This window comes from Neolamprologus multifasciatus, chromosome 14 (genome assembly GCF_963576455.1).
Source record: "Neolamprologus multifasciatus chromosome 14, fNeoMul1.2, whole genome shotgun sequence".
NCBI lineage: Eukaryota > Metazoa > Chordata > Actinopteri > Cichliformes > Cichlidae > Neolamprologus > Neolamprologus multifasciatus.
The window spans coordinates 5,126,751-5,154,379 of NC_140452.1; the positions used below are offsets into that span (position 1 = coordinate 5,126,751).

At 43.6% G+C, this 27,629-nt stretch overlaps 3 protein-coding genes across 5 annotated transcripts in view; 1 reads left to right on the forward strand and 2 right to left on the reverse strand.

Moving 5' to 3' along the window:
* Positions 1 to 3,209, reverse strand: part of cux1a (cut-like homeobox 1a) — a 56,540-nt gene extending 53,331 nt beyond the window's left edge. For both annotated transcript variants that reach the window (XM_085131137.1, XM_085131136.1), the window contains exon 1: positions 3,027 to 3,209. In XM_085131137.1, coding sequence (XP_084987263.1) covers positions 3,027 to 3,089 — 63 coding nt within the window. In that variant the 5' untranslated portion in view covers positions 3,090 to 3,209. The remainder of the gene's footprint in view (positions 1 to 3,026) is intronic.
* A 129-nt stretch (positions 3,210 to 3,338) lies between these two features.
* On the forward strand, positions 3,339 to 12,565 carry LOC146503299 (alpha-(1,3)-fucosyltransferase 4-like). The gene is made up of 2 exons (XM_085131148.1): positions 3,339 to 11,841; positions 12,119 to 12,565. Exon 1 carries the CDS (start codon positions 10,655 to 10,657, stop codon positions 11,813 to 11,815), a length of 1,161 nt encoding a protein of 386 aa, XP_084987274.1. The 5' UTR covers positions 3,339 to 10,654; the 3' UTR covers positions 11,816 to 11,841; positions 12,119 to 12,565.
* Positions 12,566 to 21,429: 8,864 nt separating this feature from the next.
* The window catches only part of col26a1 (collagen, type XXVI, alpha 1), a 30,561-nt gene continuing 24,361 nt past the window's right edge, over positions 21,430 to 27,629 (reverse strand). For both annotated transcript variants that reach the window (XM_085131147.1, XM_085131146.1), the window contains exons 8-14: positions 25,925 to 25,999; positions 23,457 to 23,509; positions 23,302 to 23,364; positions 22,840 to 22,875; positions 22,713 to 22,757; positions 22,539 to 22,623; positions 21,430 to 21,702 (exon numbers count right to left, since the gene is read on the reverse strand). In XM_085131147.1, coding sequence (XP_084987273.1) covers positions 21,575 to 21,702; positions 22,539 to 22,623; positions 22,713 to 22,757; positions 22,840 to 22,875; positions 23,302 to 23,364; positions 23,457 to 23,509; positions 25,925 to 25,999 — 485 coding nt within the window. In that variant the 3' untranslated portion in view covers positions 21,430 to 21,574. The remainder of the gene's footprint in view (positions 21,703 to 22,538; positions 22,624 to 22,712; positions 22,758 to 22,839; positions 22,876 to 23,301; positions 23,365 to 23,456; positions 23,510 to 25,924; positions 26,000 to 27,629) is intronic.

A 27,629-nucleotide genomic window follows, 5' to 3' on the forward strand; every position in this document is an offset into this window, starting at 1 on the left:
AGGTGGTGAATAAGAACTGGGGCCTATATCAGCTTTCATCCAAGTCACTATTTAGCTGTCCGCTAACATAGTGAACTATTTTTCAAAATGGCTCTGGGGGTGCGTTGTTCCAGGAAATGTTACGAGGTGAGATGTAGGCTATTAGGCCTAAATTGGGAAATGTGTATAACAGAATGGTCTGTTCCTAATTTTCCTCGCTTTCACAGAAAATAAGCAAACCGTAGGTATATAGGCCCAGCTATTCACTCATATCTTATTAAGGCTCGCCTGTAATGAAGCGCAATCTCTCACCGCTCTTAAGCAGAAACGCAATGTTCCAGCAAACTGCTTGACTGGGTCAAAAAAAAAAGGAAGGAAAAAAAAGGAAAAGGAAAAAACAACAGGAGAGAAGAGTGATGATCCCCTCTAAAGAAACTCAACTCTGTAATGGACGGACAGGGATTACAGACGTTAAAGCCTTCTCCATCTGTAATTCACTGTCACCCTGCCATCATCTCTGAATCACTGATCCACTTTGCAAGTGTGCAAGACCTTGCTAAAAGCATCACTGTTGCACCCATTTGTGTTTGTAGTGGTGCTGGTGCTGGTGCTGGTGGGGGAGGCAAGGGAGGGAGAGGGAGAGGGAGAGAGAGAGGAAAAAAAGGCATGCAGAGAAGACAAGTTAACAGCTCGCTGTGCTGTTTCAAAGCACTCTCTGTCCTGTAACAACCACCTAGCTAGTTTCTCACACAGGGAATGGGACACACTGATCAAATAGGATTTTAATGAACATCAGCAGTCGGAGCCTGAGGAATACACGCTATGATGGCTTAAAGCTACTGACATCTAGCTTGAGTTGGATTTTCATCATCAAAAGAAACAAGAAAAGAAAACATTCCTTTGCTGGTGCTTCTCGCACAGACGAATCAGGCTGCGAGTCTAAGTGTACGGCGCGAACTGCCCGTCGATTACAAGGAGAGGGAAGCAAATTCGAAAGCAAGTGGCTGACAGAGCCGTGTGTAGACCATGATCATATCATGCTAACCCCCACATTATCCTCCCAAAAAGAAGGAAAAAAAATGGATAAGAAAAAGGTCCTTATCTGAAGGCTTTCCTCTAGGAGCCTCTCAGTGGGAGGGAGAGTAAATAAGATGTCATCAATAATAGACAGTGAATGTTCTGCTCTCTCTCTCTCTCTCACACACACACACACACCAGCTCCGACTGATTCCTATCCTGCAGACAGGCCTGCCAACCGCCAGCCTTTTTGCACACGCTCAGATTCACTGTCCTGACTAATCGCTTGTGATAGGGGCCTTTGCCATAATTACCCAGGGCCTTATCACAAACTTATGCGATGCATTTTTCATGTCCTGGCTGCTGGCAGTGCCTTCGCTGTCCGTGCTGGCAGTCAATCTACGAAAAAAAGACTGATCTCAGACAAATTCATACACACACGTACACACACCAGTTCAGAGTGGGCAGAATAGGTGAAAGCAGGGTGAAGGGCCAGAGGAGAAAGAGAGAGAGAGGAGAGGAGAGAGAGAGGGAAAAAAATATAAAAGGAAGGGAGGGGGAGGGAGGAGAAGGAGCGAAAGATTGGAAGGGAGCAGGAAGGGGGTGGGAGATAGATAGTGAGGAAAGACAAGAGAAAGCAGTCTCATTTTTTTTTTTTTTTTTACATAATGCATGAACAAGGGGGCATGAGTAGGAGGACTGAACAGGATCAAATAAATAGGAGAAGTGGAGCCTTGATGATGTGGCGTAAGTGCAACACAAAGCCCCGCTGGGAAGACTTGTTCACTGTCCTTTTGTCTACCCAGTCATAGGGGCATCATGACCTAAATAAAAGTTTAAACCCCAAAGCCCGTGCGGTTTGCAAAATAAATGTATGAACAATTGGGCCAAGCCTACATAATGCAATCTTTATGTTAATGACGACGGCAACTGGGGCTACTAATATTCATAAAACTGTGATTTAAAATTCAGCAATGCATGTAAAATGCCACGGGAAAACACAACAGTGCCATTGTCTACACGTCTTGTGATAGGTCAAACACGCTCTAATATACACAGGCCATATTCACGCAATGAATAAGGCCCAATATTTTCCTCGCACCCCCCCCCCCCCCCCTTCTTTCTTTCCCTTCCTGTGCCACGGATCTATCTCCTCCGTGCACGCCGAGATTAGCGAACGTGCGCGCGCGAGCGAGCTCGAGCGTGCGAGGCTGGGACATTTCTGGGAGTTGATCATAATCACAAGGTCATGATCTATCACATTTCCAACGTTCGTGTTTTTAATTGCGTCGCGTCAACAAACACTGTCCCGTCCTGTCCACTTCCCACAGACGTGGCAACGTCTGTGAAAACCTCACTGTGTGTGTGTAATTGCCGTCAGGGGAAACCGAGAAAAAAAAAGACGGCCGAGTTCATCAAGCATAATCTCTGACACGACTTTAACATAAACTGTTTCACAGCCGTTAGCCGATAAGGTTGCTAATGTTCCCGTCCGCTTTCAACTAAACTTACCGATATGACAGTTAAAAGCAGAAGGAGGAAAACACAACTAAAAACACTGTTGTGTGTCTGTGCTGCCCGTCTCAACGGTTGGTGTCACCACAGCGCCACCGTATAATAAGTCGCACTTATTTTTCCCCCCTCCGAAATTATCCAACCTTACAACGGCTAAAGCGTCGGGCTAACTACGGCTACTGGCTCCGGTAAAAGTTGAAGAACACGCAATAAAGATAGCCAGCCGTGAGCTTTCCGCTAAAGCGCCGCCGTTTGGCTTTTATTTCGGCGCATCCCCGCGGCGTCGCCCCGGCTTGCCCAGTTGCAGTGTCCGATCGATGTTGAATTGAACAAAGAGGATCAATTTCTGATCAGCAAGAGAGCCACTTTCATCAATGTGAGGAAGAGGTCTTGAATTCTCTTCCGAAACACCTCCGAGGCGGTCGCGGAAAAAGACCCGAAACCCGGCCGCCGAAAGAGGCGAGGGGGCCGAAACGAAAAGAAGCGGAGGCGATTTAAACAGAGGCTGAACTGACCTGTAGTTGTTGTAAGTCAAAGCGCTTCCAATATTGAAACATCGATCCTGCATTGGCCGCCATCTTGAGACATATTGAGACAGGAATGAGATGCTGATAGAGAGCGCGGGGGTTGGAGTTCAGTGGAGAGGACCGGGCGGCCGGAACACCCGGAACGGATCACATCCGCTACCCGCCCCTGCAGCAGCTGGCTCACGGAGCGGAGTCACCTTCCAGGAGTGTCACCTTAATAACGCCATTATAATTGCTTAAATAGCATTTTATCAACATTCAGATATTACAGGTAAACAAGCGAATCGGCATTAAATTACTCCTAATTTTATCGCGCTGAAATAGGCGAAGTTGTTCAGCGCCAGATGAGCCCGTGGTTCGTGCTGTAGCTTGTTTTTAATCTGTGTGTGTGTGTGTGTGTGTGTGTGTGAGTGTTACGGAGAGCAAAGATCATACAAAAATAATGCCAGGAGGCTACTTGGAAGCCATATCTAAGATAAATAAATAAATATATATATCCCACCGGGAGAAGCAGCCAGGACCAGTATTGTTCCTACTGACTTTACTGTGCTGGAAGATCATTTCAAACCACAGTTAAATCATTTTTATTTTATTTTATTTTTTTTACACCTACAGTCAGTGTGCCAGCAAATTCAGCCAGCATTAAAAAAAACTTCCTTTCAGTGGTAGTTTATGCATTTTTTTTTTTTACATCAAAAAAATAAAACTTTCATTATTCAAGTAGCACACAACTTGTGTTTCGCAGTACTAGAAAAGTTAACATGTGTCAAAGTCAGCTGCAAAAATATGGCTCACCGTAAATTTAAGTATAATTTAATTCATTAGGGTTACTAAACATAGAATAGAGTGGGTGGGGGCAGGGGGGGGGGATGTAACTCTAAATATATGGCCACAATTATCTCAGTTAAATGATCTGTTGCAAATGTTTTGTTTTTGTTATGAAAAGATGGGATCTAGTGTACAAATAGTAAAGAACTGGTAAAACGATGAAGTGGCCTCCAGCTTTTGAGCAGGTTGTTTCTTTTTAGTTTAGTTTTCTCAGTTTGCAATAATTTGATTAAGGACATGAGCCTTAAGTTTAAGGAATTCTTCAGCGGCACGGATATTAATCAGATTAGTTAATCAAATAAGCTTGTTGTGCTGTTAATCCAGCGAAGTCAGCGCCGCAGCGTTCAGCCCAGTGGTCACAGTGTCACTGTGCATGTATATCGTTTGTTGATGCGACCTTGAGCGATGCACTGAACCCAGGCTGCTCCTGAGGGCGTCACTCCTGCTGACGTGTCCTCGGACCCTCTCGGTGCGTGGACGTGTCTCAGAGAGATATGCAAAGAATTTCTAATTACGCTGTATGTACGGCCCTAAATTCCTGTGTCAAACTGCACCTCACCTTAAAACGCATCACGCCTCGGCTTCGGGCACACCACACCAGAGCCGAGCTGCTCAGGTTTATCAGGGTGACACATCTGCTCCGCACATTGTTTTCATTTTTAGCACTTTGTGGCTTCCTAAATTTGACTTGTCGAGTGTGTTTTGAGGCCTGGCAGTGTGGAAAATCCACGCCTGCATTCACACTTTGGAGGGTTTTGTTGTTGTTGTTTTTTCCTTGAACGCTTGGAGCATTTAACAAAAATATTTCATAGCTTTACCCCCCCACCCTCAATCATTTTCATTTCTTTACAGCCATTGCACTCTAATTGCTCTGACTAAAAATAACATGAGAATTTGCCATAGATAATAACGCCTCTTTCACTGCATTTTTGTGAATACAAAGGTGGGCATTTTTGTGCTTTGAATCCGCTCAACTTTCAGGCCATTAGTTGATTTGATTTGAAGCTGTTTGTGTCTCCCTCCTCCCAAGAGTATGAATGGTGCTCAGTGCTCAGCTGATATGTAGCCTTAATAGCTTTGCCTTATTTTATACTTCATTTATAGACATAATACAGCGAATTAAAGGCTGGCTTCAGTTTGCTAATCACACCCAGTCACATGCTTTTAATAAAAAATGGACCGAATTGCAGTTAGGAATCAGTCACACGAAGAAATGGATACATCTGCTTTAATTTAATCACTGGGACATAATAGAAGTGTGATTCGCATTAAATTGCTCACTAGTCATTTTTAAATACTATTAGCAATTGATCTACAAAAGGAAACGATGAATGCTGTTTAGATGTGTTTATTTTTTAAGACAAAACTGCATATGAACGGATAAATCCTGTGTTTAATCCTCTCGTTCCTTTCCCTTTGTTAATCAGTGTCTCCTTGTTCTGGCCTCCCTGACTTATGATGCTACCTATCATTAAGCCAAACCAGAAATACAGGTCTGAGATAATCCGTACCAGCTTAGTTGCTTTGCAATGTGTCCATTATGCTGTATTTGTATAGTTATCTCTTCCCATCTCACAAAGAAAACACTGAAAGGAATATGATGCGTGAAAGCGCGGCTGGCATTAGTATGAGGAGTAAAACAGAAAGGAAAAGTTACGTGTGCTGATCGATAAAAAACATGGGAAATGCAAAGCAGGGGACAGATTCAAGAAATAATAAGCAAACTTAGTAAGGTGCTGGGTCACGATGTTTCCGAGTGTCTGGGAATCAACTGGAGGGATGAACGCCATTCATCCAAAACGGATTCCCTCATTTGGTGTTTTGACGATAGCGGTGGTGGGGAGAGCCGTTTAACACACCAGTGCAAAAGCTCCTGCAGGTGTTCCACCGGGTTGAGATCTGGCGACTGCGAAGGTCGCGCATTGAATTATTCGCATCATTTTCACAATCATCAACCTGTTTTGTGAGCCCTCGTGCCCCGTGCATGAGGGCATTCAGGAAGAGACCAGACATCTGAAAAGACGAACAACCAGAGTGATTTTTTATTGATTCGCACTGACCTTTCGTCTAACAGCGAAAAACGATCCAAATCGTGCCAGAAAAATCCCCCAAAAGTACAAAAGAGCCACTGCTGGTGTACGTGAGTCAATTTATACTTGGTTAATGTTGTGAGGAGTTTAACCCAGATTCGTGTTTTACTCTAACCAACCTGTAAAATAAATAGAATAACAATAATAAGTCAAATCTAAAAAAGGATCCTAGTTGGACACTCCTGAGTGAAAGTCTTCTGTTTTGACCCAAACACCTAGCTTGACCTCCCCCCTTTGTGGACACTGTTTACACTTTATATGTCTGTGAAGGTTCTCAGTCATCCAGGTCATCGTAGTCAAAGGAGCTTGCAAAGAAAAGCGTCTGGACTTCTTTAAGTTACTTGAAGACGTTTCACCTCTCATCCAAGAAGCTTCTTCAGTGGCTCAGGCGATTAGAGGATCATCAGGGGGTCCTTTTGTCCCTCTGTGGGGGGAAACTCCCACTAGGTTTATATCTGGGACTCTCCACCATTTGACCTTAGAACTGAAGAAGCTTCTCGGATGAAGGTGAAACGTCTTCAAGTAACTTAAAGAAGTCCAGACGCTTTTCTTTGCAAGCTCCTTTGACTTTACACTTTATAGTTTGTCACCTGACTTCTAAAGGCTTGAGTGGCAGAAAGCAAACTGTGTACCACCCACCATGATTTCCAGTGGATCTAAATGCAGATGTGCTTTAAGTCAATGAAGCGAATAACAGTTGAGCGTTGTGACTGAAGCTTCTGCCCCTTCTTTCAAAGGGAGCTTTTCCTCCTTCCACTGTGGTAGAAAATGAGAATCCACTGGGCCTGCTCGGCATTTATCTACATGCCACGGAGCACGAGTGGATGTTAATTGCTTAATTGTACCATGCAGTGCACCTGTGTGGAAACATCTGCACTGGCTGTGTCTCTCCACTCATTTATTCAGGGTTTTTCTTTTAGATAGCCTCATTTATTATTGCAGATGTTTTGCTTTGCACGGGAGGACTAAATGAGTCAGATATTGTGATCGGAGTGCCTTTGTTTATCCGTGATGCAGTCCATGTTCAGTACAAGAAAAAAGAAACACCGTGGCAGACATGAGGCAAAAAAAAATAAAAATCATTCAAAACTCTGGAACAGTGAAAGATTTTTAAAATCTTCCTTTCAAAATCAGTCATCACAAATAAGGGACAGTTGTATGAATAGGATAGACCATAAAATAATTAACAATATCCCATGACTAGACTCTTATCTAGGCACATAAAAAGCGTTTTCTTATCAGCGAGACCATTAAATTTTTGTGGCTAATGGTTAGTTATCCAAACAGAACAGAGATCTTACCGTTTTATTTACACGAATTGTTCCAAGTGTTGATGCCAAATTGTTGTCAAGTTGTAATGTGCTAAAGTAATTTAGCTTTAAAAGAAAAAAAAAGATCTTTCTACAGAGTGCGCCGCACAAGTCTACAAGCCGTGAACATTACCAGTCAGTTGATTTTGTGCTGCGCTCTTCTCAAACTGCGCATTTCAACACACAGCATCTCCATGAGGATTTGACTGAAGCTTCACTTGGCTCTGGATTACTTTGAAGCAGCGGGGGGTGCACAGTGTAAGTCGGAACAAGTAACAGTCAGAGTTATCAAACTGCCTACAAATGATCGCGTTCCTGCTACAGAGGTTCACGCGTGTTTGCCACGAATGACACGAGTTCGGTGGGGGTTTTTTCTCCTTTTCTAACTCACCTTTTTATTACTCTGTGGTTAGAATGAGAGGGGAGGAAAAACAGCTCAAATTGCTCGTGACACGAACAACAGGAGGAACGTGTTGTGATTTGGAAATTTAACGTCTAAAAAGCCTCATCGGCACTTCTGGTTAAAGTTTAAATTTATAGAAATAGGCACCGATTCTGTGTCGCTGCCGTTATACAACTAGAGCCAGAGCCACGGGCTAAAAGCAGCCTTTCCGTCCTTTAGCTTTCCCACTTTTCTCTGTTCGTGTCCCTTTTCCTCCTGCTCATTGACTCTGCCTGTAAGGTGCTTTTAGCGGGCCTTGTGTGGCCGGGTTAGCGATGGATGTGTGGCCCTTGGGAGCCGCAGGCAGAGTGCAACGCTGATCATGTCAGACAGGCTGGGGAGGCTGCATAAGATCATCATCACCCAGCAGTGGAGTGAATCGCCGCAGTGGCACTTTCACACAACCTCTGACCTCCGGTGCAACCTCTGAGGTCATGATCAAGGTCAGGGGTCAGCGAGGGCCTCAGCGATCGTGGCGACCGCAGGCCCCGCCTGGCTCTTCTTCTCCTTGTTTGTGTTCTCCCCTTCATTTTTCTCCTCTCACTTTTCTCTTCCCCTCATCTTCTATCTGTTTCTTTATCGCTCACGCTCTCGGTTCGCCCCAGCGGGACCAATTGAGACATCCAATCCCCTGGGAGTGTGAAAAGGAGAGCAAGAGAAAATCAATAGGGAAGATGAGTGAAGACCTGGAGGTCCCATCAAAAACTGAATGCTTCTCTGTGTGCTGGCATGATTCACACATCCACAAAAACACATACAGATACACAGCGGTATTGCTTTTGAGAGACAGGAAGGTAGCAGTAAACAGCAGTCTGGAAATCGTAGCAAACAACTGGAAGGGTCTGCAAAACATCCAGTTTGATGGCTTCCCAGGTCAAAACAGAGCGACATGAAGAGCTCTTCTGTCTGTTTTGTGTGTGTGTGTGTGTGTGTTTTGTCCTTTTATCTAGATTGCATACATGTGCCCACAAGTCTGTTGTTGGAGAGATGTTTGAACCAAGAAAGACGCAATATCGATCTCTCCAGAGAGATTCGAGGTCTGCAACAACAAGTGAAAGAGCACGATGTCACATAAGTTCTCTTCCAGCAGGCGAGATGACACAAACATAAATGCCAGGCTTTGTGTGTATCGTCATGGCTGTAATCTGAGCTGTGCAAAATGTCACCATATCACCAATCAGCTCCACTTTAATTATAGTACATTTGCAGACACATTTGCATGGCTTTGTGCTGCATGAAAGGCTTAAAATAAATAAAACTGAACCAATAAAAGGAAAAAACTAACTCATCCCTATGTGTCATTTGCTGCACTCAAGAGCCTCTGCTATTTTGGAGAAGAAGCACACATGTTTATGATGTTAAACCTCACTACTCGTCTACATAACTTATGTCTGGGTAGATTTCTTCCCAACACAAGATAACCCCAGGCAGGACATTAAATGATTGGCTGAAAATAGAACTGTTCAGATGAAAGGGAGAATAAATAATGCACAGAGAATACAAAACCTCTTATGGGGATAACTAGTCGCGCATGCACACGCACACATTTCTTCCATGGTGAAGAAAAGTGAATGGATGTAACAGGAAGGAGGAGGACCCAGCGGAGACACACATGCTTCTTGCTTCTCCTCCCACTCCTCGTCTGCCATTTTTTTTCCGCTCACATTCAGACTTCATGACATACTCTGTGTCTTTGGGGAGGAATAACGTCGTCCCAGTCACGGCGTGTTTTTCCTGCCCACCAGAGCTCAGACACAACACACAGTTGCACGGTTTCCATCTCTGCTGCCTCATCATTTTTTATGAGTTTTGATCAGAATGGATTCATATGATGACAACAGCGCGGACAGTTGATCCTTTTACGGGGAGAGTAATGCGCCACTGTGTTAACAACTTTTTTTTTTTTTAATTTGAAATCCCCAAATGAAAACAGTGAGTCACATCATAGTTAGAGGGTGTTGCAATTTTGGCTTATATCTAATAAATAAAACATTCAAGACAAACCTTTTCAAAGCACCGCTGCTGCATGACTAATTTGCAGCTGGGATGTTTATTCATTGGCGAAATTAGACATGCACGTTTTGAGGAAGATCCTTAATGTCACCACACACCGAGCAAACGGCACAGGACGGCGCACGGGCGAGCTTTGCGCTTGTGTAGGGAGACACCAAGTGGTCAGTGACAGGTGTAGCGTCTCACAAGAGGCCGTGTCGAGTTTTCAGGGGCCAAAGAACTGCTGCTGACAAGAGCTTCCGTGTGTCATCCTTTAAAATGCGAGGGATTGTTTACACGACTTAATAATCATAAACAGTAGTTAAGGGGTTAGAGCCATGCAATAGTGTTCAGTGTTACACTCGATTTAAACCTCAGTCTTACCTTGTTTGGATTATACTCGCAAAATGACTCATTAGCCGATTTCTAAAAGGCCTTCTAATTTAAAAACATTTGCTTGTTTTATGAGCGGATCGCAGCGTCCTGGGTCAAGATGTTTACCCACGCTAAAAATGCCCGAAAAGTCCTCCGACAGTCAACAGGCCTCACAAAGGCCCCATTCAGCTGTAACTGGAACCTACGCTGCCACGTCAAGTATATCCTACAGCACAGGGACAAACTTTTACTTTTACTTTACATGAGCCATGGCGGTAGTTTGAAGTTTCTCGACGAGTCGGACAGGTGAGACAAGAATGAGGCAACAATAGAAGGAGTATTTTGGAGCTGTGGAACCCCATACGCTTTACTGGCTTAACTGTACCTTGCTCTCTTTGTCGCACCTGAAACTACAATGACTTTAAAAGTAGAGCACACTGGGTGTGACTGCACGACTGTAATGGACTCCGGTGTTTAACCTACTTTCCCCGAAAAGCCTCAAATGGCTGTGCGGATATCTCAAAGACGCAAACTGATATTACAGCAGTTTTGGGGGAATCCGCAGGGTGAAGGGCGTCGATGGGAATTGGGGATCTCTGGAGACCAGAGGGCCGCCCCTCAATCGCAGCTCACGGAGCAGACAGGCGCTCAGGGTTATTCCAGGGGAAAAACCGCAGCGTACGTGTTCTAACAGGTGTCTGCTCCTCTGTGTGCGTGGCCACCGTGGTTTTCCTGTTACTCGTGGGAGTCTGCCTGCTCTACCTGCCGGATGCATTAGCGCCCGACCCGCTGGTTTCTCTCAGCCCGGTGACGCTGCTGATTTGGACGTATCCATTCGGTCAGTATCAAGAACTTCCGGACTGCCTCGAGCTGTTTCAGATAGACGGCTGCACGCTCACGGACGACGAGCTCAGGTACCCACAGGCTGACGCCGTGATAATTCACCACCGGGAGATTGCCACTGGCTACGCCGATCTCCCACCAGAACCGCGGCCACTTGCGCAAAAGTGGATATGGATGAACTTCGAGTCTCCCACGCACACGCGTGGACTCTGGCGTTTAGGGGGTGTTTTTAACCTCACGATGAGCTACCGGACAGACTCGGACATTTTCCTCCCCTATGGGTATCTGGTCCCCCTCGCGCGCACAGAGAGGGCTCTCCACAAGAGCTTTGTGCTGCCGCTTCGCGGATCTTACAGCTCCACACTCCTGCGGTCACGCTTCGTGGCCTGGGTCATCAGCAACTGGTCGGAGTCCCAGGCGCGCGTGACCTTCTATTACCAGCTGCGCCAATACATCCAGATCGATGTGTTCGGGCGCGCGGGCGCGCCGTTACCGACAGGCAGCGTGGTGCCGCTCGCCAAGCGGTACCTGTTCTACCTGGCGCTGGAGAACTCCCAGCACACCGACTACATCACGGAGAAGCTGTGGAACGCCGTGCTGGCCGGTGCAGTCCCCGTGGTGCTGGGTCCGTCCAGGCAGAACTATGAGCGTTTCCTGCCCCCCGAGGCCTTCATCCACGTGGACGACTTCCCCTCAGTGGAAGAGCTGGCCCAATACCTGCTGATGCTGAGGCGGAGCCCGGCTCAGATGAGACGTCACCTGGACTGGAGGAGGGGCTACGGCGTACGCCAACCGACCTTCTTCAACGAGCACTTCTGCACGGCCTGCAGGGCGGTGAGGAAGACCAGAGGCAGGACTAATGTAGTCAGAGACCTGACACGTTGGTTCCACTCGTGAAAACATGCATCAGACCTCCAGTACCTGTTTGAAATGACGGCAAAGCCGAGAGACAAGAGGGGAAAGATTTACTAACCACATGCTGCTTCCAAAGTTTACAAATCAAATCTTTTTTTATCATCAGTGAAAGAGTATATTTAATTTATGTGATTTAATTAAATAATGTAATAACTTAAATACATTTATGATCATCGATCTTATCTGAGTGAATTTTTCTTCTTCTTTTTATCTTAATTAATTAATTTATTTTAACTGACTCCCATCTAGCCAGTAAGAGTCCTTCTGATAAAACAGCTGGAGTAGAGTTAACCTTCTGCACCAGGGCTTAACAACACAACATCTGTAATTTAGACCAGCGGTGTCAAACATAGGGCCTGGGGGCCAGAATCGGCCGGCAAAGACTCAAATACGGTCATCTGGACGCCTTTAGAAAATCTGAAGGAGTGCATAGTATTTGAACTTATAATTGTATTTTCATAAGTTTTACAGCTTTGCCGATTGATAAAGTGCTTTTTAAAAAAATGTGAATTCATAAAAATTTGAATTTGAATTTGTTATATTTTGTAATTACAGGAGAGTCAGTGCAATGAACAACCAGAACTTTTTATGTAATTTTATGTACTCACCATGTAGTTTCACTGTTCTGGCTCACTTAAGATTAAATCCGGTTGTATGTGGCCCGCAGTGTAAAATTAATTTGACTTTGCTGCTTGGCAAAATTAAAGTGTGTGACAAAGAAGAAAGACCACAGTCTTCAGATAATATTATTATTATTATTTTTTTTTTTAAAGTGACCAAATGTTCATGTGTGACTGTGACTGTATATTAAAAATATCTTGAGTGCCTGCTATTGTTCAGGTTTCACACCTCTGTGAAGCAGCTTTTACCTGATAGTGAGATGGGAAAAGAAAATGTGAGGAAGAACAAACAAATATGCCGGTGCAGGAAATAAGCTTTCCGAGAAAGGGCAAACATGTTTACCTGCAACTTCCTCAAGGTGACTCAGAAAGAATGCCACATGTCCCCACCACAGCCTGCTCTTTGTGTCTGCACAGCACTGATCACTTTATTGCAGCGCTGTTCCTGCTCTGAGTCATTTTTAAAGGTGTCATTAGACCCCAAACCTAATACTGTTCAAACCTGAGGCGCTGGGGTTTTGTATTTTTCATTTAAGATTGCATAATAAGCACGCGCGCACGCTCATTTTGCTGATATTTTTACTATCTGTTATATATTGTTGTGGCTTCGGCTGTGGCAGTAATGCAGAAAACGAGAAAAAAAACAAGGGAGGAGGTGAACACATGTGCATCAGCAGTCACTTGATAGGACCGCTGATGATGTGATGCAGATCGTTTAAATTTACACCTCTGCGTTGGGGCCGTGGCACAGAATTAACACTTCGCACTGTCAAATGAGACATTTCCTACGGGCGGCAAATAATGTTGTTCCCCATAATGAGCTGATGCCTCAACAGCTGGTGAAACCACTCACGTCTATCAGCAATAATGGTTTCAGATGGCCAGAACAGCCAGAGCCCTTATCCCTGTCTTAATCCCATTCATGCGAGCATATCTGGTTACTGTGAGTACTGGTTACCGTCTTTGCTTTCAAATATAGATCCATTAATCTATACCTCTCCACTGTGGACAGAACAGGTGCTAGACAGCTGACATATGGACACACAGAAAGCAGATTGCTCTTAATGTGCATTAAAAAGCGCATCTGATCACTGAGAAGCCTACAAAAGGAGCCACACAGCGGTAACACCCTGACATACTCATTATACATATTTCCCTGCAAACACTGTGATGCTTAGCAACTTTTATTTATGTGTCTCATGCTCGTTTAATTAAAATTTGCGATAGTTTACACAGTAATCAATATGACTGTCACGATGCTTCTTGTTAAGCATCAAATCTTGCAAATTAAGAAAAAAGAAAATTATGCAGAAATACAATCAACTGCATGATCGTTTCTAAACGATCTGCAATCTCTGTGATGTTTATGCTGACTGACACAGGTTGCCACCCAAGCTGTTTTCACTTAACTGAACCACAGCAGATCTCAGTGGGCATGTGTTACAGGCACCCGCAAGAGGCTTGAAAAGAAGGAGACTTGAGTTCTGAGTAGAAACAGATCCAGGAGTTCAATGAGGTTAGAGTACAGATGCCAGTGTGCATGTGTTTGTTTGTTTGTGTGTGTGTGTGTGTGCACGCTAATAGGGCTCACTCCCTTTTACTCTGTGAAGCTGAACTGCCTCTTCTGGCAGTTTGCATCCTCTGCTAGCAGGCTTTCACAAATATGGACCAGAGCTTAGTCAATATCATACATAAGAGATGCAAAATAGCTTCTTCTTTGGCTCTATTTTTAAACGATTTCTTGAAAGCAGACAGTAGGTGAAAATGTGAGTTTTATGTTAAAAAAAATGTCTGTTATTAACTGTTGATCAAGGCAAGTTTATTTGTGTAGCACAATTCAACAACAAGGTGATTCAAAGTGCTTTACAGAGACATTAGAAACAAAAACAAATAAAAAGCAGGATTTAAAATTGATTAAAACAAGCAAACTAACTAACTAATAAACAAACAAACAAACCAGTATATAAAATCAAAACAGATAAAATCAAAACAGATAAAATCAGTAGTTAAAATGTAAGTTTTGAAATTTAAGCTTAAGTGCGGATTTGGTGCTTTATTCAAATGCAGCTGAGAACAGGTGAGTCTTCAACCTGGATTTAAATAAACTGAGTGTTTCAGCTGATCTGAGGCTTTCTGGGAGTTTGTTCCAGATATAAGGAGCATAAAAGCTGAATGCGGCTTCTCCGTGTCTGGTTCTGACTCTGGGAACTGATAAAAGACCAGCTTGAATTAAAATAAAAACATCAAATTCTATCACCTCTTTTTAAAAAATCTATTTGTGTTTTCAAAATGTGTTTATATTTGCATTTAGATGTTCTATATTTGTGAACCACATGCCCACAAAGTGGATACAAACCAACGAATTTATTTCTTCCACATATAATAATAACTTAAAGCTAGTCAGAGATTAATATTTTAAGTAAAACATAGTCATTCATATTTAAAGATCACAGACTAGGTTGATTTTAAAAGCATCCTTAATGTTTTTTATGGGTTAAAAAACATCGTTACCTGAATGCACTCACAGAAAGGATTGTGGTGTGTGCTGCAAAGTCCAGATTTGTTAGCATCAAAACATTACGTTTTAGCGGGGTGACACAAAAAGTATCATCTCAAGGTGAGTCAGTGCAGTGTGCGTGGACGTCTTTGAAATGAACAGTCCCTGCTCGCAGCGTTACCTGTGTTTTGTCAGAAACTGACCCCGAGCAGACGATTCTCAGTGCCTTCGAGGTCTTTGACCCAGAAGGAGCAGTAGTTCCTCGGGATGGGAGGGAAAGAGCGACTGTGAGATATTATTCACAGCTTTCACAGCAGAGACTCGGTGACCCTTCACAGGAATTCATCACACAGATAACAACGAATTAGACCAATAAAGGAGGCGTTTCATGATGATGCAAGGCTCAGCCGGTGAAATGCAGAATGTAAAGTCAGAGAGATTGAAACAGTGATTCTTGTTCCTCGTTGCTCCCCTGCAGCACGAAATAACACCTCATGTCACGGGCTGACAAGTTTACAGAGGATGAGGTGAGTCGTTGCTTGGCAACAAGGTGAAATATCGGATGTATCAATATGAGATACAAGTGGTCGAGATACTTTTGAACAACTATAAAGTGAGCCTTGATGAATACTCGGAATAAAAGGCGATTTGATTATTTAAAGCCCTTAAATACCCGCTGCAGCTTATTACAAAGATCCTTCACAGCTCCTTCTTCAGTAACAGTGTCATTCATAACCTACATGGCCCCTGGCTAGAGACACAGTAATCTCATTTGTGCAGCAACAGATGTTTCTCTTAAAAACATCCGTTGACTGGGGAGTGAAAACTATGCCTCTCATTCTCTCGGGAGGGTTCAAAGAGACCAGTATAATCACTATGAAATTTGTCACATTTGTACTGGTTTAAAGACACATGCAGACTGACTGCAGACTCGCTATGTTGCAAAACAGTAAAAGCTCTCCTTCTCTGTCCCTCTCACACAGCCTGCACATATTTTATAAGGAAGCTTTCATGTTCTGTTTATCAAAACACAGCGAAGGGGGGGAGGTAAGGGGGCCAAGAAAATGCATATGAAACAACAAAACCCCTCGACAAATAAACAGCGCAGCGTTCCCATGGCAGCGCGTTGCATTAATCTGAAGGCTGGTTTCCCATGGCTGTGTCTCACTGCCCCGTAGACCTCCACTCTGTCTCACTGATGGCTCCTGTGATTGCAATCATCCATCTTACTGTCAAAAGCGAAAGAAAAAAAAAAAGGGCAAGAAAGGGGAAATCGCACACACCATCTCGCTCTCGCTCCCTTGTGTCCAGCAAACAAGGCACCCCAATGTGAGCAGAGCCGACACATGGACCACAGGCCCTCTGCATTGTGTGTGTGCCCGGGCTTGTGTGATTAACAGCGAGAACATGTGTGGGTGTGCATCTTTGGTTGTCTGTGCCTGCACTATACTGCATGATCAGTCACTGGAGTGTACACGGGGGGGAAGCGGTGGACATGTCTGATCTTGCAGCTGATCAAAAGCACCAGAGACTTGTTCCCTCGTGGTCGTGCGAGCGGGCCCTCATATCAACACGTCTCTGTTCAGTAGACAGGAAAAACAAGAGGAGAGAGACAGACAGACAGAGGAGGAGGAGGAGGAGGGGTACTTGAAGAGAGAGACAGAAACAGGCATAGCAAAGATGAAAGGATGCATAAAGAGGCCAGAGTGGAGTATGACAATGATACATAACCGCACTTATCTCTCTGTTCTGATGAGCTAATTGAAAGGCAAAAGTCAGCTCTGTTTTTGTCTGTAGATTTAACAGCGTGCGCGATCCTTCGATTCAAACCTGACAGCAACTGTCTGTAAAACGCTAAATGCGGAGAAAGAAGACAACTGATGTCTATAAACTTCCCCTCGGGATGCGGCTGGTTACCTTAACTACAAGACCTCATGTTGTGTGATCACCCACAGAGAGGACAAAGAGCAGGAGCGAGAGGAAGAAGGAAAAAAAAAAAAGGAGGACAAAGGGAGGAGGAAGATGAGGAGGTGGAGCTTCTGTGAAGCTTCTGCTTGTAAATTGTCTGGCCACGCTGTGAAGTTGTGGTGTGAGAATGTAATTATGTGCAATAAAGCGGTGATCCTATGAAATGAATCCCTTTGTTGTTTGCAACTTTAATCTCACTCCAGTATAACCAACGCAGAGACGTTTCTGCTGAGCCCAGCAATTTGCAAACGGAACAACAAAGCCCACCTGAACATGATTTAGTGTAAAAGATAAAGAGACGTGCACAAACACACCAGAACAGATGTATTTAAAACACTCCAAAACATATGATTACTTATGACACCGAAGACAAGCAGATCGGCCTATCGCCGTGATTAACGACTAGATCAAAACTCGGATCTTGTCGTAAACTCGCTTCCTTGCCAAAAGTCGTAGAAAGAGATAAAACACATTCTCATGTCTGAACAATAATAGACTGTATATAAAGATGGACACAAGATAGTAGGTTTGATTGGTTTGTGAAGACCTGTTTTAAGGCCTTGACTCAAAGTTTGTATTAGTTGCCTGGTTGGCTAATGCTAGCAAGCTTGTTTAGCAAGGTTTACTGCAATGATGCATCACATGACACAGGTCCCTGCTAATTAATGTCAATTAGTAATGCACAGATTCTTATAAAAAGTACAATTTTATTCACAAAAACTGGATTACAAATTTCTTGGATACTCTGTACTTAATAATGCGAAATAACGTTTGGATTAAAAATCCTACAGAAAAGATCAACACCACAAGCACAGCTCAGAGGTCCAATTCTACAAGTAGTTGGGACCAATATCCTCCTGTCATTCAAAGCAGCTAAAGCTCCTAGTAATGCAAACTTTAAGGCTTAATAAAGAGTTATGAGTTATGACCTTGTAAAGCTGTTATGAAAGGAGAAGTTTTTCTGTGAGCTTGCTTATGGTCGCCTTTGCGAACGGAGTGAGCCATGAGCCACAGTTTGGTGTCATTTCAGCTCCGTCGCTCAGCTTTCTGTAACCTGGTGCAAGCTGCACTGTAAAATCCTGCTGCCCTTCACTGCCATTTCAGTGATATTGCAGTGCTTAAGAGGGCAACTCCACAACAGCTTGAAAAGGTGAAACTTTCTGGAGAAAAATCCTCTGCAGTTTCTTTGTGTCCTGGTTTGATTTCTTCTTCTCCCATAGAGATGTCTCACGTGGCATCATGTGCACAATTCTTGAGAGTTGCCCATCATTTTGGATGTGATACAACCAACGATCAATAGGGAAAAAAAATGTATGGATGCTGCCAGTTGCTTCCAGGCAAAGCTGGTTGTGGGGCTTATTACTGCGCGGCTGCTAGCAGCCACCTCTAGTTTGGATGGAAGACATTGACTTGTCTGCAAAGCAGTGCTGACTACTTGCCAAGAGGTAGTAAAACCTGAGAAACTGCGACACAAACTGGAAACAGAGAACGTTTGCCTTCAGAGTAAAAGCTGTGCCTCAGCACTTTCACTAAAGCTCAGAGAGCAGCTGGCAATTGCAAATTACAGGCAACTGTGTCAGTCTGCTAGAAACCAAGGAGGCTTCTACCAAGTGGTTGGAGAATGCACAGTTTGGGATCTCTGACTGGTCTCTCTCTGTAGCTGGGACGTTAGCAATTGATTGGTACCACTCACCAACTGGTAGCTTATCCCTCCACTGTCACCATGATCGTCATGTCTCTAAAAGGGCTAATAAATTAATGTCATGGTTGCGTGTGCGTAAAACCTCAACATCATCGCTGCTTGTTTGTTTTCTGAGAAGAAGACCTCAGTGAGTCTGGTGCACCTGCAGCGGGACTTGTGTGACATCAAAAGTCAGTGAGCAACACAACCAATGCTGTCACTGTAAAGGAGCCTTCACTCACTTTTTCATCCAGCCTCAAGTGGCCGTTGGAGGAACTACACTGTGATCAGCACATCCATACTGGCTTCATTTATTAGCCTTGGAAGTGGCAGCTTAACTTTAAACCGACCTAATATCCCTTTCCTTTCGTGTCATACAAATAAAGGATTGTTGCATCATTTAAAAATCAGTTTGTTTGTTTTTACTATTTGATGAGCACGATGCCAAAGGTCGCGGTATGATTAACGTATATGCAGTGTTGGGGAGTAACGGAATACATGTGCCGCCGTTACGTATTTAAAATACAAAATATGAGTAACTGTATTCCGTTACAGTTACCGTTTAAAAAGGTGGTATTTAGAATACAGTTACTTTGTTGAAATAAATGGATTACACGGCGGTACTTCCCTGTTTCATATTGTGGCGGGTCAGGACTGTTTGGGTTTTGTTTGACAGCTACGTTCTGTTGTTCCGTTACGGTTGCCATGGTTACAGGGTGACGCTCTCTCTGCGTGTTTCCTGGGTGAGAGAGGCCTTTTTGTTGTTGTTGTGCTAAGCTAATAGGCAGAATGCTACAGGTATAGCTCTAAAGAATGTAGCATCATAGGCAGTGTAGTCCGTGCTGCAGGGAGAATGGACTGCCATACCCGTTATGTGTCTGTGAGCGAGGGAGAGAGAAAAAGGAAAAGTACGAGCTGTCATCGAGCAAAAACGGGAGCTGGAAGCATGTAAATATAATAATAACCACTGCAGCCAAGAAGAGAGCCTGACGAGCCCAGTTGTAAGTAAGCTATTAAGACTCGACTGTACATCGTGTTCGTGTTTTCCTCCAAAAACAATAAGTTCTGTTGGAGCAGCCTTTCAACGCCTCTCTCTGTCTCTGGCTAGCAAAGTTGACCCAGACAACAAAGTAAAGCTAGTTTTCGGCTACGAGCCCGACACGAACCGACGTGAACCGACGTATTAGCCAGAGGTCCCTTTACTACGGTTCGGAGTCGCGGACCTTCAGTTACAGTAATAAATCACAGCAATAGTACATTCATGTAGTTGTAAACAGCATGATAATATATTAAGTAATCCAAAGTATTCAGAATACGTTACTCTCATTGAGTAACGTAACCGAATACGTTACAGAATACATTTTGGGGCATGTAATCTGTAATCTATAATGGAATACATTTTAAAAGTAACCTTCCCAACACTGCGTATATGGTCACCTCAGGTACACAGGTGTGGCTGTGAGCACAGCCTGCTACGGTAAGAAACGCTTTGCTTACCCATAAAAACTAAGTAAATCCATCTATCAGCACCTGAAATATCATTAGCATGTTATATCTGTACAACACAAAACAAATTATGTTACATCTGTACAAAACAAGAAGTGTGAAATTGTCATTTTGTGGTTATAAAAGCCATTATGAGGAAGGTATATTTGCTATTACATTTCACCGTGTCAGGGATACAGGAAGATCGGAGGGTAATTAGATTCTTTTGTTGTGTTACACATTTTTCACAGCCTGTTAACAAGTGAAACGGTAGACCACACAAAAAGCGTAAATCCACTGGTGTTAATACTGGATTTTATTAAGATGTCAGCAGATCACAGAGCTGTAGTTTTTCATTTAGTTCTTCACTAGATGGAAAATTATTGTGGCTGTCAGAAATTCGTAAAATCTCAAACTAAGGCAAACCAAACAGATGATAGATTGTGAGAGCAGCACCGTAATCCCCAGCTGTGCTATTTTTTTTTCTTAACCTCAGGAAAGCTGTTTAATATTTACCTACAGAAATGAGAGTGGTATTGATCATAGCTCTAGTTCTTGGCACGAAAACGCACCGGCATATTTCCAAACATGCCTTTCACATAAGCAGCTTGTAATCTAGAAAACAAATACCAGACAAGGCCGGAGCTTTATTCAGAAACCAACATCTGGGTCTCCCGGAGACTTGTTATACAATAATCATATCAGTTTAGAAAGAAATCTCAGAGGCAGTTTATGAAGAAGTCAATGTAACCCTGACAAATATAGAGTCCCCTGACAGCATTTGCATGAAGGAGCACTGGGGCCAGGCGGCGGTTGTTGTTTCCAGGCTAAAATTCACCGGTTCCAGCATCCCCTTCCTTTAGCTTTCCAGATGTGACCCCTCCAGATGTTACTCATTTCACCTAGCCTTATTTTAAGCAGATATTCTTGGCAGCTTGTCATGTCTTACCTCAGTATTAACAAGGCAGAGCAGCAGAGCAGCAGAGAGAAAGGAGGGTAAGAAATATGTTGGACAGGCACAGAAGATGAACCTCGAGGTGATTCCGAGAACATGTTTGACACTTAATAGTATATTTTCAGTCCAGCTCTGAGCTTCTTTGCAACCTCAGCCAAGGGAATTGATGCCTTTACTAGGCAGTCTTTTATCTGAGGAAAGAAAGATGCCAAAAGGCTCATAACATTTTATGAGATGATATTTCATTGTATAACAACATGTGAGTGCTTCTGCCGAGGTTATGCAGACTACGATCACGCAGCAACAGGGTGAAAAAGGCTGAGGGGGAGCCTTTTATATGGAAGAAATGCTCAACATCTCATGTCTGTATAGAACTTAATTTTTGCAACAGTGTGTCAAAGAAGGCCATTATAACAAAAATACATTAACAAAAAAAAAAGGTATGAGGAATCAGATAAATCACATATCCAGTCATGCAAAAGTTTGCAACATCCTCCACAACTGCTAACAAAAGCATCCAAATTAGACGATCCTCTTAAAGGGCAACTCGTCTTTGTCTCTCGCGCAGTGCTGGAGTTTGAACAGGCTGGAGGCGTTTGGTTTTGAGGGCAGTGAAAGACAGCGGGTCTGAAACGCTGCCAAATCCAGATCCCTCAGAGGTTTCTGTGTAAAACAATAAAGATTAAAAAACACAGCTATCAGCGAGAAAATGCTCATCTATAAACACCGCATAACAGGAATCATTTGATATTTTAGGATCCCTCATCTAAACTGCTCTCTGGAGCAATTAGAAGAGAAGACTGACACCGCTCTCGTGCAGGCTGTGATACAAATTGGACACCAGAATGGAGAAAATGGAAAATCTAGCATACATTAGAGTATGATGAGCTCTAAGAAAGGTGGGGGAGTGCGTGACCAGCCGAAGAGGAAAACTAAAGCACCTTTTAAAGCTAATTATTTAGCAACCACGGATTGCAAATGGCATACACTATCTGGACCTGGAGGAAAATCCAGATTGCCTGAAAACTGCTTAGTATCAAGAGAAAGTCCAGTGCATACCTCTTAATGTTTGTACCTAAAATTGTGTAAGTGAATGTGTCATGTTTCATGTTTTGTCCTCTCTCCCTGTTGTTTACCCCTATTTCCTCTTTGCCTTCATCCTAAATGGTCATGTTTCTCCCTGAGGCTGGTTCTGGGGTTCCTTCCTTTTAAAAGAGTTTTTCCTTCCCACTATCGCCGATTGCTTGCTTATAGGGGATCATCTGATTGGTGGGGATTTCCTCTCCAACACTCTAGGGTCTCGGTTCCAGTCTTTTCTCTATATTCAGCTAGTTGTGAGTGCAGGTGAGTGCAGCTTTAAACTTAAGGGGCAGACCTGGGAGCGGTATCAGTCTTTTCATCTTACTCCCCGCCTGAAAATGAATAAGTGTTTTTTCCACAAAATGTCAACTTGTTCCTTTAATGTAATAATTCTCCCGTCTGGCTGTTTTCCTCCTCACCATGAATGCCAATCATGTGCTCCAGGATCAGGACCCTCTCAGCCAGGATCTTCAGGGCCTCCCTGAGCTGCTGCACGGCTTCGCCCTGAACAGCACCGGCATGTTTATTTAGGATAGTTTTTCAAATGAGGTCAGGAGGAGAAAAAAAAACAAAACCACCCTCTCGCCTCTTACCTCGTTCAATCCTTCTCCTGGCTCTCCTTTTGGCCCGGGTGCTCCCTGTGAGCACAGAGTGAAATAATGTTGTTATCTATGTGTGAGCGTGTGTGTATTTTATGCAGCAGAATAATTTTCTACTTACAGGTAGGCCCTGCTCGCCTGTGGCACCCGGGGGTCCCTGGCAAAGGAAATGAAAAGAGAGAGAAAAAACCGTAAGATTCCTGCATTTTTATCCCCTCACTAATCTGCCTCTTCACCCGATATCCAATCATTAAATCAAGCTAGTAAAGGAAGGGGATCAGGTTTAAAGGCAGAGGCCCAGTAGAGAGCTGACTGCAGAGGGGACCTGACATGGCTGCACTGATTAGTGAGGCCTGGCCTTGGATGAGAGCGAGAGAGAGAGAAGAGGATTAGTCACGGCTTGGAGTGAGTCTTTGAAGAAAAGCTCGTTCACCTTTAATGTGTTTAAGATTGCATGACAGCGAAGGCCACTTACAAAACGTAGAACAAAAAGCATTTTGATAGCTCATCAGCAACAAATATGCTCAGCCTGTCCGATAATCCAATAATGAGGATGATTTTCTTTTTTTAAAAGCAGCCTCACCCGCTCCCCTGGATCTCCTTTAGGGCCAGGACTGCCGGGCTTGCCTGGGAGGCCCTCCTTGCCCTCGTGTCAGACAAAGAGAAGGACACGGATTAGCGATGCCAGTCGTACATAACTGTTAACTTTGTGCAGCAGTCTCAGTGATAGAAACTCACATTTTGTCCCGGCAGACCTGGTATCCCCGCAGGTCCTCTCTCTCCTGGTGCACCTGCAGAGTCGTTCACAAATGCATTCACGTTGAGCTAAACTGACGAATGGCAAATATTTAATCTGGGCTCAGAGTGTAAAAACTTAACGCAGTCAATGTTAGGATTATATTGTCCTGTGAGAGGGATTCACCAGAGTTTAAAATAGATGCATAATTAACCACGTGTCATCGTTTGTTTTTCTCATTTTTACCCCCCGAGTACAAGTCGCACTTAGACGTTTTGTATCAGTGTTTTTAAACTGCAGTATGTCTTGCTTATACTCCAGAGCTATTACGGGATTGTTTTCATTATGAAGTCTTACAACAATTACTTTTTGGCTCCGCAGCTGAAGAAGTATTTAGAAGTTTTTACCTCAACAATGTAAAAATGCTCAGTTTGAATCATTCTATAACCTAACATTACAAATACAGTGTTGTCAAAAAGTATTTGCTCGCTTCCTGATTTTTTAGGGCTGTTTTTTGTGATACAGTGATACTCTGACTAAATAAAACATGATGGTTTTTAAATTATGATTTCATTTATTAAAGTGGGAAAAAATATCCAAACACACCTGGCCCTATGGGAAAAAGTTACTACCCCGCCTTGTTAAATCATAAATTGACTGTGATTAACCACATTTTTGGAAAGCTGAGATCAACTTTACTAGCCACACCCAGAGGTGATTGCTCCCAGACCTGTTAAATTAAGAAATCACTTAAACAGAACCTGTCTGACAAAGTGAAGAAGGATAAAAAACCTCAGACACTAGCACGTTATGTCCGTTAAACCTCAAGAACTGCTGAGTCATTGACGTCTATCAGTCTGGAAAGAGTCCCGAAGCCATGTCTAAGGTTTTGGGACTCCAGTGAACCACAATAGGAACCATTCCCATTCATCCACAAATGGAGAAAACAGTGGTGAAGCTTCCAAGGAGGAAAATTACTCCAACAGCCCATCTGCGACTCATCCAAGAGGTCACAAAAGACCCCAGAGCAAGATCTAAACATCTGCAGGCATCACTTGCCTCAGTTAAGGTCAGAGTTCATATGATAAGAAAGTGATTGGACAAAAATGGCATTTATGGGAGAGTTCCAAGTTACAATACTTAAAAAAAATCCATCCATCTCCATCTTCATCCACTTTATCCGAGGCCGGGTCGCGGGGGCAGCAGCCTAAGCAAAGAGGCCCAGACCTCCCTCTCCCCAGCCACCTCCTCCAGCTTATCCGGGGGAACACCAAGGCGTTCCCAGGCCAGCCGAGAGATATAATCTCTCCAGCGTGTCCTGGGTCTGCCCCGGGGCCTCCTCCCGGTGGGGCATGCCTGGAACACCTCACCTCACCTCACCATCTTAAATTTTTTTTTCTGGCATAAAACTAACACAGCATTTCACAAAAAGAGCATCATACCAGCAGTCGAACATGCTGGTGGTAGTTTGATGGATAATTAATGGAAGCATGAATTCTGCTCTCTACCAAAAAATCCTGAAGGAGAATTTTCAGTAATCAGTTCATGTCCGGAAGCTCAAGCACATTCGAGTTATGCAGCAGATTCAAAGCACACAAGCAAGTCCACCTTTGGATGGCTCCAAGTGGCCTATTCAAAGTCCAAATGACCCTAAACAGGCTGCTAAAGCTTGGAAACCCTCCATTGTGGCTGAATTAAAACCAAAAGTTGTCTATGACGATGTGAAAGACTCTTTTCCAGTTATCACAAACACTTGATTACAGTTCTTGCTGCTAAGTGTGACAAAGCCAGTTATTAGGTTTAGTCTGCAATTTTTTCACATAGGGAAAACTGAATAGATATGTATTATTGTCTCATGCACTGATAATTCGTAAGTTTAACGGTTTAAACGGTGACAATTGAAAGATCCCTGATTTGATACCAGGAGGAGACACAAATCCTTTGTGGGTTGAGTCACAAAAAGAGCTTCCAGTGTAAACATCTGCAGAATCAAACATGTGGAGCTGCCCGCTTCGTGAATCAAGGAACGGCCAAAAGAAGCTTTACAAGTACATGGAAATCTTACTTCAGTAAAACACAGGAGTGAATGGACTCAGTCGGTTTCAACCACTGATTCTATCCAGGCTTGGATCCAGTGATGGGATCCAGTCAAAGGTTAATGTAAAAAACATTTCATATTTTAGGCACAACACCATCAAAAACAAAAAAAGAAAGATTTGCTTTAGTTGTGCTAATCTGTGCTGAGAATGTAAACAATGAAGGTTTGGATAACATTAAATTTTTTTGGCCTTCATTAGGCCAGACAGGAAATTGAGGGAAATGACATTCAGAAAACAGCCCGGGGCGGACTCAAACCCACGACGCTACAGCAATGATGCGTCGCCTGCTCACCCAGGCCTGCTATAGTTGTGCCCGGGTGATATGTGTTTGCACTGAACGACTGAGGGCAGAAAACAGCTTTTATTCATACCTGAGGGGCCGACTGGACCGGGAGGACCGGCTATGACCCGAGGTTCCTGGAGAACGGCATGGATGGGGTTCTCCTCTGCAAGGGAAAACAAAACAGATCGGATCTACTGAGCATCCGAAACAACAAGAGGTGAGTTCACCGCAGCTTATCATTTGGAGTGTGTTTTTTTTATAATAAATCATCTGCTAATATGCAGCCGTGCAAATATTTACACCATCGGCAGAGTCGAAATGTTAATAAAGTCCTTTAAATTTTCCTCTAGATTGTGGCCCATTTCCCGTTTACTTAAAATGTAACTGTTTTTGTATAAATGCCGTCATTAATCAACGCTGTGAATAATCTACTGAAGTGACTCACCGGCTGCAACACACTGACCAGTCAGTTAGTTTTGCCAAAGTTTCCATGACTGCAGCGCTGGTGCTTGCCAGAAGTCATGTGGTTATTAGAGCTACAAAGACAGCAATGTTGGTGTGAAGTAGGCTTCATTCAGTGGCAACTATAAAGCGTGTTGCTGCAATTTGGACACTGGAGCAAAGTTATTATAAAAACAGATACACCCTCACAGTTGCAAGTTTATTACACTTTTATTTAGACATAAAAAGTGTAAATGCAAAGGCCAAGTCAACTATTCTTAACCTGACAGGCCATGCTTTTCAGTTACTGAAGACAAACCTGAAGGCAGACAGTCCAACAAACAAGCAGCAACTTAAGGTGTTTGCACGAAAGTCCTGCAGCGCAAACAGATACTCATTGACCCCGAAGAATTTCTATTTTTCAAATAATCTTTATAAATTACAATTATTTTAGTTCAATCGCATCTCGACTCGTTGATTTGATTGATTTACTGTGATGCTATAAAGAGGGAAAAACTACAAAAATTTAGTCGCTGTCCATATACTTACAAAAGTACCTGCAGCTTTAGAAAGAGCCTAAAGATACCAGATCTGCCTCCAGGTTTTATTTGCTGTGTTCTGAGCATTTCAAACACGTCTTAAAAAATATGTCTGTATTTACAGTATATCGTCCAGTTGTTCAACACATGTACCGCTGCCCTGCTGGAGAATCAAAACGCCTACACGTCGTGTGATAGGGCGTTTAATTCAGACCTACACAAGAGTTAAAACATCAGGGGGTCTCCAGCCAGACGGTAGAGTTTCCCCAGCAGTCAGCAGCTGGAATACATCCTGTGAGCAAGTGATGGACATGAACAGCTGGTTGATCTCACAGAGGTCCCATTTAACGGAGTAACAAATGCCTGGACATGATCTGTCTTCATAGAAAGCAAGCATGAGGTGGAAGTCGTGTCTCGTTCTGGACATGTTGGATATTTTAAAGTACACTTGTAAGTATAAATTTTGTTTGAAACCACGCCACACTTCCTCACCACTTCAACATATGTTCTGTGTCAGTCTTCCCCCGTGTTGAGACAGCACTGTTACATTATGGCTGCAGTCCACTGTAAGGCTCTAGATGGAGCAGATTTCCCTCTGGAACTAATTTTCTAATGCTACAGTCTCCTTGAGCCTGGCTGCCTCCCTAAGAAACTCCACATGAGTGGCAGACTATCTCCTCCCTTGTTCAAAGCCAGCCCAGCTTTTGGCCCGGGGCCGTGGCCAGTTCCCCCAAAACACAGACTGTTGTGCTGACAGCTAACAAATTAGGTCTGATTTACAGCCAGTTGGCCCCCCTCAGCTTACATGGTCCC